The following is a 10,668-nucleotide window of genomic DNA, read 5'->3' as shown; positions in this document are numbered from 1 at the left end:
AATTAACTTGTATTTTATATTCTCATTTATAGTGTAAGAAATTACAAATTCATTGAAAAAACCATATATAAATGACATTAACCCACAGTCTTTTGTGACTATTATCAGTCATGTTTGGAATATAAATCGTTTACCTCGATATAGTACCAATTTGACGTTAGCGGTCAATCTGGTGGTAGGATATAGATCCCCCATAACTTTTTTTTCAATGTTTAAAATTTGATAAATAAACCTAACCTAACCATAAATTATGTTTTTAATAATAAAATAGTCTAGTGCATGTTAAAAAATCAGCCTTACTTCAATTTTTTTATAGATAATTAATGGTAATGGACTGCGGACACAACGGAGATATAAGATGTTTTAAACATAATATTAATAACCTAAAACTACATCACTATTTTACATGGCCGTATCTAGGATAGAGATGTTCAGGGTTCATCCCCCATAAAACTTCTTAAAAAAAATCGTTATAATTATTTTACATTATTATCATGTTTATTAATTATTATAGCACTAAAATATAAGTTTAAAAATGTACCTATGTACTAAATATTAATTATCACAACAGTTTTCATTAAAATATAATCTTTGTTATTGATTACTCGAATACTCGATTCGATCCCCTCCTTAAATAAAAATGACTCGTTAGATAAGGCCATGCCGTATACTGTGCGGACTTACGGACCGCATAATGGCGGATGCGATAAATTCGGATTTCAAACCATATTTTTTTCATTCCGGATAGATGTCCTTCCTTCCTCTAATGTTAATGTATATAAATATAATATAATATTATGATTAATGACTATTGAGACTAATAACCGTCAACTGATAACCAATATACGGTCTTGCTGTCACAAGTATATTGTGCCAAGTTCCATGATATATATAATTATAAATTAAAATTAATACAATGATAGCAAGACTTTTTTTAGTCCTCAAAATAAACGTGCTTAATATTTCAACATTAAAAACAACACTATATTTAATATGGCATAAATTAACTTTAGCTACGCCCTGCATTTTTTTTTTTAAAACATACATATTTCAACGAGTTAAGAACGATGATGCAAAAATAAATTATGGAAATTATTTTTGAAGTTATATTCTTCCAAAGTTTGGGATTTTACGTACTTTGCTGTCGCGCCCAGCGCCTATAACGAATTCTGAATTTTTCTTACGTATTTTAATAAGTTAAAAATGAAGATGAAATCAGTAGTGTATTTATGTTTTACCGGACATCCTTTTTCAATTTGTTTGATTTAACATATGTAGTTAAGCATGCTGAAAACGATAGTGAAGTCAGAATTTGCCGGTCGAACTTAGTTCTGAAGTTTTAGCTATTTGAAGTCATTCAAGATGGTTTTACATAATAAGTCTAGGGATATTATCGATTTTAATTGTCCGATCAAGTAACCACACCGGGTGTATATGAAAATACTATAAACTTAAATTAGGTATAACTAAGTCAGACCGGCAAATTCTAACTTCACCATCGTTTTCACATGCTTAACTACATAGGTAGGTACGTAAAAAAAAACAAAATTTGTTATAGGCGCTACGTGCGACAGTACCTAATGTAGTGTTGTGCACATGCATATAAACGTAAAATCGCAAACTGTGGAAGGATTCAAGAATATATTACTTCCAAAATTATGATTCCCGCAAATTACTTTTTTCACCTTCGTTCTTAACTTGTTGAAATACGTATGTTTTAAGAAAAAAATAATTTAAAAATAATTCTAGGTAGCTTAAGTGAATTTGTTTCTCAATATATTGTTTAGGGCAGGGTCTTTCAGCGTTAGGGAAAAACTACCTATGAATTTTTTTTTTGGTACCAATTTTGTTTAGATATGTTCCCAGCCTACTTAAAAATACAATATACTATACTTGTTGTATAAAGTATTTATTTTCCAGGAAGCAACATGCCTAGGGGGGTGCTATAGCACCCTAGCACCCACCCTCTGGATCCTTTGATTGTAAATTGTAATGTTTAAAAATGTATATTATAATTAATGAAATAATTTTTTTAATGACTAGTTAAAAAATTTGAAATAAAAATGTTTTTTTCCTCATATTTATAAATTGAAAAAAAATATTTAAGCTCATATTTAGGATTTTTAAGCGCATAAGTGGATACATATTTCGGTAGTTTTTAGTGCATAAACTTTCGGGCCCTAGTATAATAACTGATAAGTAATGACGATGATAAATAACATTATAAACGTTTCTGAACCATGTGCGCGACAATTATAATCATTTATAAGCAATAAGCATAATAACTTCGGTTGTCGTACAATGGAAAATCATAATAATATAATACATTATAATAGAATATAAAAATATAATAAATATAATTATATCAAATAATATAATATTATTATAAATTTGTCATTAAAAATTTATCGTGTTAATTTTATTTTCGTATCATGCAGTACCAAGTGCAATACTCATTTCTTGACTCTTTATCGATTTTAGTCATTTATTTTTTAATAATGTATAATAATAATTTGATGTTTGCACAGTGTTAAACATCTTGGTAAATTTTGTGTAAATCAAAATACTAGGGCACTTATTATTTTTTAAAAATACTGTAGCTTGAAAAAAAATTGAATGAGATAAGTTAATTTTATTTTCCATCTTAACTACAATTACTAACTTATCGAGTTAAATTTTTTCTTTATGAACTTTCAACGTATAACTAAAGGCAATTTAATTGAGTTAACTTGTCATAGTTAATTATTCTCTTTAACTTGCCCAACCTTGTATTATTATGTATAACATGTAATATAATAATCGATAATTCGACAACACGATTAGACAGACATAATATTATGAATTAAAAATTAAAAATAACAAAAACAATACGTAAATATGCGTGTGATTATAATTTTTTTTTTGTGTTGTTACAACTTTTTTGACCAACTTATCGATTGCCATTTGCCACGCAACAAAATAAATGTAATTATTAGTAATTTTTATTTATAGAATTAATTTATATTCTATTTTGTCAATTGTCATGGATTGATGGATTGTCAAAAGCCGATGCAGCAACAACAGCTGTGTACACTTTTACACTCTGTAGTCTGTACAGTAGTATATACAGTGTACAGTAATTACTAATTATAAATAATAAATAATATTATATTAATTTCCACCATATTAATTTCGTTCCATAAAAATATTATTATTCGTTTGATATACAGAGCGCGCGCGTATCACGTTATAAATTTATAATCATATTATTATATTTGTTCCATTATCGGCGGTCGGTGTCATAGTTGCCCGGAGTAGCCGTTGCGTGTACGCGGGCCGCGGTGACGACGACGCGCGACGACGTGCCTATACGTTCATCGCAGTGTTCGTTTTTGTTCGTTATCGCTCAAATACGTCCCCCTCCACGCCGGCCCCACCACGGCACACCCCACTTGTCCGCACGGCGTACTGAACATCCGCCGCCGCAGTCTTTCGCTCCGGTAACACACATACACAATAATAATATACAATATCACGAATTCACAATATTCACTGTGAATAGTGATAGAAAAAAACGAGAAAAAATATCGAAAACAAAAAAAATACGGCGACGACAAACGTAAGATCGAACGCGTTCCGTTTTTCCAACCTATCACCCGTTGTCGGGCACGCCGTTGTTTTGGACTCGTCACCGTGTTTTTGTTCCTCCCGTTCACGACTTTTTTGTTATTAGATATTTAGATTAATCATTCCTCCGCTCCTGTGGATCATAGTCCGCCACCGCCGACCACGGCAAATGCGCTATTATTGCCGGACCACGACGTTTGCGCCCCAAACCCGTTGATTCCGTTATCGCGCATTGCACGCACTATATATCGTATATCGTGCGGTACCCGATAAAATATCGCGTAGTCCAGTGATATCAAACACGGGTGTCCGTCTGAAAGTTATCGAAATCCCTCACGTACGCGACGGTAACGTAAAATCGAAAACCAAATATCGCCGCCGCCGTCGTCCCACTGCTGTGACACTGAGCGAGATGACCGAAAATCGTAACGCGACAGTAATTGAGCCCGCACATCAATATTTGTCCTGAACATTCGCTGCTCGCTGCCATCGGTCCGTTGTAAATGTTCACTGGTATGTAAAACACTGTGCCTCTAAAACGTGCACATCATAAAACCACTGTCCACTACTGGATATTATATATTTGTATGCCTTTTGGGTACATGTCGTAACTTTGGCCTTTTGACCACTAGTTGCTGAGCATTTATGGTGTGAAACTGTTTCTGTTAAGGGTAAATGTTTCCGTTTTTTCTTTTTTCAACATGCTTGTTGGTTTTGGTCCTTGGATGCATGTCATCGAAACTTTTATTATATTTTCTCTCCAAAATAATAGAATAATATATTTATAATGCTATGTATTTTAGAATGATTCGAATGTCCTATATACATTAATAATTGTTCAAGGCTGTCTGCATTTGTTTTTAAATGTTGAATTATTATTAAAATGCTGTTAGGTAGGTACCTACATATTGTCCAATTAGTTTTATTAGCAATAACAATTTATTAGTTACCTACCTATTATTAACTAAAAAAATAAGATTGTCATGGAAAACAAATGTTTATCTAGGTACATATTAAAACATATAAATCTATAACTAACCTATTTAATCTATTATTAAGGAAACCTATTTTATGTTTATCAACAAATGTGTATAGGTTTACTGTCTTACAACTAAATAACTTTACAACTAATAACTAATTTGCTTAGAACAAATATCTAATTCAACTCTAATATATACATTGATTTTAATAAATATCTTTTTTATATTATAAGTAAATACATGGAATGTAGGCGTAACTCCCTTGCTTTAGAATAATGAGCTCTGTTAAGATTTTTATTCTAAATGCGCCCATCTATATTAATAATTTGGTTTAAGGTATTAAACATATGGATTTCCTATCCTCACTAAACATAAGCTAATTTGCCAACGTACCAACGAAAGAAATGTTGGTTCTCAATCGCATAGAAGCTTCTGAGTGATAAAGAAACTAATACATTTAAACAAAAGTGAAAAGAGATGCAATGATGTTGTGATTAACAACAATGGTATTAGTTATGTTAGTTAACAGATTTTTGTATATACTCCATCCATAAATCCATAAGTGTTATATCAATAGTTAGTTTAAGCCATTTAAAGGTATCTTTTTTGTCTTTGTCCCTTTTTTCATGTAGGTATCGCTAATATGATGAGAAAACTGCGTGAAAATTACATTTTCCTGTTACGGGTGTTAACACTCCCTTATCTTGTTGTCTTGATAAATTTATTTCTTCACCATAATTATGACTAAACGAAACTAATAAAAACGTCTTTTGACATAGGCGATTTATGTAAAATGGTTATCTACAATGAACCTGCGAGTTGAGTAAAATACCGGTAAAGCATTTGCAACTAAAAAAAAGGTAAATTAATATAACAACTGTTACAACTTACAATTACATAAAAATATACAACATATTATTATTTAAACCTTCATTTCTTCAATGACCTTAGTGCCCCAACTTTGTAGCCACGCCTGATAATAATATCATTTACTTATTAAAATCTGTATTTTACATTTTTAGTGATTGGTTTAATTATAAATAATTAGGTACATTTATAATTGATAATATATTTTTTTGCTTTAATTTTCAGATAATCCATCACTATGGGAAAGCTGCTTTCCAAAATTTTTGGTAACAAAGAGATGAGAATACTTATGCTTGGTTTGGATGCAGCTGGAAAAACAAGTATCCTTTTTTAAAATTAATAAGATTCATAGCTTATAAATAAATTATTTATGTTAATTTAATAATTGAAAATCTAAATCATATATTAGCTTTTTACAAAATATATTCAACAATTTTAATACCTAATAAGTAGAGATGTGAGTGGAGTAAATTTACCAGGTAATTTTTTACCGGTAAAAAAATTTACCGTAAATTTTACCAATTTTTTTTTACCGGTAAATTATTTTTTACCAAAAAAAAAATATTGTGTGACCTCTCTAATCAAATGAAATCGAAAAAGCCTAGTCTAAATTGTAAAGAGATATATTTTTTATCAAATGATAACAATACAATAATGAATAAAGTACTAATCACGGTTTAAGATAAATCTTAATATAATAAACAGGTTGGACCAAAGTAGGTAAACCGAAAAAGGAACTTCTGTGATATTATTATTTGTAATATTTATAATTTATATACTTGTTATTGTTTATATAGTTTGTTATATACTATAAAATCAATATTCTGCCACCCCTAATATATATTAGAACATTAAATATCAGTAGGTAATTAGGAAAGATTTTATAGGGAGATACCAAGAATGCAGATAATGTGAAATTGATAATATACTATTATTAATACAAAAGTTAAGTCTAAATATAAATGTTTTGACTTAAAAAGAAATAAAGGTAATGTGAATTTTGATAGTTTAGTTTAGTTTAAATTATTTATTAATTGTAATATGAATAATTCAATATTCATATTTCATAAAATGTACTAATTACTAATGTCTAATACAGAACAATAGATATTTTAGATTCATTTTTTAAATTTTTTGTTAATTATTGTTATTATTAGAAAGAACTAGATTTAACAAGTAGGTATACAACATTAGTACCTAATACGAATCGTATTTAGTATTTACTAATGTCTAATAGTAAAAAATAACAATGGCTCTAAGATTTAGCTATTTTACCATTTTTACAACATTATTGGTAAATTTACCGTAAAATTTACCGGTAAATTTACCGATATTTTTTTTACGTAAATTCTCCATCTCTACTAATAAGTTCCTTTTCAATATTGGATAGTTGTCAAAATAAAATTATGTTAAAAACACTCTTATTTTTTTTTTTAAATTACATATCTTAAAAAAATATTTATAACTAATTTAGGTTATTCATTGTAATGTTATATTAGCACTTACTTTGTAGTTTTAACTGAACACATTATTTTGTTACATTTATCCATGTTTTAAATGTTGAAACACGTTCATAAGATGTGTAATACTTCATTAACAATTCATATTGAATAATGTACTATAATATAATAGCAATTAAAATTCATGAGCTAATTAGAGTACTCGTCAGAATTTTAATTTAATTTCAATTTAAATAACTCAATATTATTAACATACTTATCAATAGAATATTAGTGATACCTCAAATAAAAGTAAAACCTGGGTTTATGCCATAAGTCTTAAGTTCTTAACCAGTGGTCCATGGACCCCTTGGGGGTCCGTAGATGGTTACTCGGGGGGTCCATAGGGTGCCTGTGAGTTTTTTTATAATGTAAATTTTTATTGTGAAATTTTTGAATAAAATTTATTATTTTTGTAAGTATACACAAACGATTGTTAGTATATTTCTATACAGTTTCCGATAAGGTTTTTAAGATAACAATAATAATTTCTTGCCCACATTCCACCACTTGAAAGATAACAATGAGACAAACCCGACATTATTTTTGTATCCCAAACTTGTATTACAACTATTACGTATTAACACACAAATACACAAAAATAAATAATATGTCCATCCAGTTCCACAAACACAAATTTGTAAACATCTTGTATATGTGCTTGAAAATTAATTTGGTAATTATTTCGATTCTACATATTCGAAAGCAAAAATATGGTTACGCAATACTTTTCTCGTGGACTTAATCTCGTGAATTAATGGCTTAACATAGAATAAAGGCTCTATAATATATTTTGGTCTAAAGCTGTTTCAAAATTGTGAGTCAGAAATCATGTTTGTTTGGAGAACTAATTGTTAAATTTAGAGGTATTTTGTTATTGCTCTATTTTTATGTATAACTGATTTTCAATTATTCTGTAGTACCTTAGTTTAAAAAATTATTTTTCATCTTATTTATAGATGTTAAATAACTTTAAAATAGAAATTTTTCCTATTCAAATATATTAGCTATCTTGTACAAATTGAAATTGGGTCAATCTGTGACAACAATACCAACAGTTGGCTTCAATGTAGAAACAGTGATTTACAAAAACGTGAAAATTAATGTTTGGGTATGTTATTAGTTGTATATAAATACAAGTACGAAAATAATAATAAATGGTAAATTTAATTTTTCATAGGACGTCGGGGGTCAAGACAAAATACGTCCACTATGGCGACATTACTATACAGGCACACAAGGTTTGATCTTTGTAGTGGATTGTGCAGATCGTGATCGTATAGATGAAGCTAAGCAAGAATTACATCGGATAATAAATGACAGAGAGATGAGGGATGCAATAATTTTAATATTTGCCAACAAACAAGACTTGACCAATGGTATTACCTATTCTAATACTTTTTCAATATTAAATTCATCCTGATTTAATGAATTATTTTTTAGCAATGAAACCACACGAAATACAAGAAAAACTTGGACTAACAAGAATACGGGATAGAAATTGGTATGTTCAACCATCGTGTGCTACCACAGGAGATGGATTACATGAAGGCCTCGCTTGGCTCACATCAAATTTTAAACAATGATATCAAAGTATAACAGAATATTATACTCAACATATTATCATTATTCAATTTAAAAGAAGCTTAGGACTAAAAGAAATTCCAAACGTACAAATTGAGTACATTACTTATTGTTAAATGTAAAAATGAACATCAATATTTAAACTAAGATGTCCATTTTAATATATAACTACTCTTTGAGAGGACTGGCCTAATAAAATACTGAATTATTCACAATTGTTTATAATATTATAATTATAATTTGTAATGTGTACTGAACAAAATTGTCATAATATGCTAAAACTGCCTAACTACCCTTTTGATGTGTATATTTGTAAATTGATTCCCAATCAGTATCAGTATACATATTAGCTTAAACAATAAAAAGTAAGCAATATTATATTTATACATATAAATTAATTAATAATGATTTAATATTTGTTCTCAAGTTTAGAATATTTTATTTAGGCCTGTAAAATAGTATATTTAATATGTACTAAGTATCATAATATTTTATACATAAATACAGTTCATAATAATTAGGATTTTATTTAAAAAAATTGTAATAATATTGTTTCATGCGTGGAAGAATCCTATTTTTTATTTTTATTGTTATTTATTATTTTGTACAAAATATTGAATAAATATATAAAAAAAAATATATTATCTTATTAATTGTAATGTGTTTGGAAAGGTAAAATTTTACTGTCCTCGTACCTTTATATTCTGAACTGAACAAAAAATGTATTGGTTTTATCATGATATAGGTGTTTTAAATGGTAAGAATAGTTGAAAATGTAATACAACTACTAAGTGTCCTCATAAATTGTCCTTAAGCAATTTCAAATTTTTGAATTTACATTGAAACATTTTTTTTTTATAAGTGAAGTTCAACATTTCTAAAATAATGTTTTTTCCTCATATTATAATACATGTAATACTGATAAAATTAAAGTAAAAAGTGGAAATATTTAAAACTTGAAAGATTGAATCTCTGAGAGTAATTTTTAACACCTTGGCTGAGATATACTTAATATGGTTATGTCAAGTTGAACAAAATTACTGACTAAATCTCACAAAATGATATTAGATTTTGAGCAGAGTTAATTTAAAAAAAGGTGGGCTAGTGGGTGTCGCTCTGCTGTACAGTAGGTTACAATTGGGTCACTGCAATGGATAGTGTTAAAATTGAATTCAATGATACAATATCATTGTAAAAGAAAAACGAATCTGAGCGAAGACGAATAGACAGCCTATGATAATACTGAGTATATTTGATGATCTGATTGTGAACAAAGTAATTTATATATTTACGTTAAACCTTGTTTTAAATTTTCAATCCTTGGCTATAAAAGTTGAACATTTTATAAATGTAACAAACTACAAAATAATTATTAAATTTTGTCAAAATTCAAACTTTAAATGATTTACTTATATTATAATATTTTTCAACTGCTATTGTAACAATCTATTAGGTGCCTTGTATTAAGCTTTTTTACCCAACAAATAAAATTTTATTGATATTTATAGAATAAAAACTAAAAAATTGGAAACTGAAAATGTCTGTAAACAGCTCGAAACAAGTCAAAATTGTTAAGAATGTTTATTATTAGAATGCTAATATAAATGTTCAGTGAAAATTTTGTGTATCTACGGTCATTTGTTTTAGAGTTATGCCAAAAACCAAAATCAACTTTGCGTAAAAATTCCTGTTTTCCCTTAATTTTTATTTTGTTTTTCAAAGTGCTTTTGAAAATTACTGGAAAATTTTTACTTTTGACCCCCTAAAGTACCAACTAGATTCAATTTCCTACCAGAAAATATACTGTTGAAGAAAATCCTAGCACTTTTACTGTCCTAAAAGATGATGACAGACAAAAAAAAATATTTAAAATTTAAAATTAAAAAAAAAACTAATTGTAAAATCAATACATTCATTGCTCTGCTCAGAATCTAAAAATATTATTATATTAATTTAAGAAACTTGAAACATTCCAAAATCCAAATTCTAATATACCATTATTGTTATATTTAGTATACACGATCAGATTTTAATTGTATTTAGATTAATTTTAAAGTTAGTAGCTATTAGGAAAATAGGAACATGCAATTTTCAAATTTCTAAAAATTTTGATAAAAATAAGTTTTGAAAAT

The 10,668-nt window shown here is 28.1% G+C and overlaps 1 protein-coding gene across 2 annotated transcripts; it reads left to right on the top strand.

The window, feature by feature from the left end:
• The first annotated feature begins 3,326 nt into the window (after positions 1-3,326).
• LOC132948992 (ADP-ribosylation factor 6) lies at positions 3,327-9,159 on the top strand. Of its 2 annotated transcripts, XM_061019730.1 has the most exons (6): positions 3,327-4,119; positions 5,366-5,446; positions 5,679-5,773; positions 7,960-8,063; positions 8,133-8,331; positions 8,396-9,159. In XM_061019730.1, the coding sequence occupies exons 3-6, from the start codon at positions 5,692-5,694 to the stop codon at positions 8,536-8,538; spliced, it is 528 nt and encodes a 175-aa protein (XP_060875713.1). In that variant the 5' UTR covers positions 3,327-4,119; positions 5,366-5,446; positions 5,679-5,691; the 3' UTR covers positions 8,539-9,159. The 2 variants fall into 2 exon arrangements, with proteins under 2 accessions (XP_060875713.1, XP_060875712.1); XM_061019729.1 differs by lacking the exon at positions 5,366-5,446 and having other exon boundaries at positions 3,333-4,119; positions 8,396-9,158.
• The last annotated feature ends 1,509 nt before the right edge of the window (positions 9,160-10,668 follow it).

This window comes from Metopolophium dirhodum, chromosome 7, assembly GCF_019925205.1.
Source record: "Metopolophium dirhodum isolate CAU chromosome 7, ASM1992520v1, whole genome shotgun sequence".
Taxonomy (NCBI): Eukaryota; Metazoa; Arthropoda; class Insecta; order Hemiptera; family Aphididae; genus Metopolophium; species Metopolophium dirhodum.
This window is presented reverse-complemented; position numbering and strand designations above follow the sequence as displayed.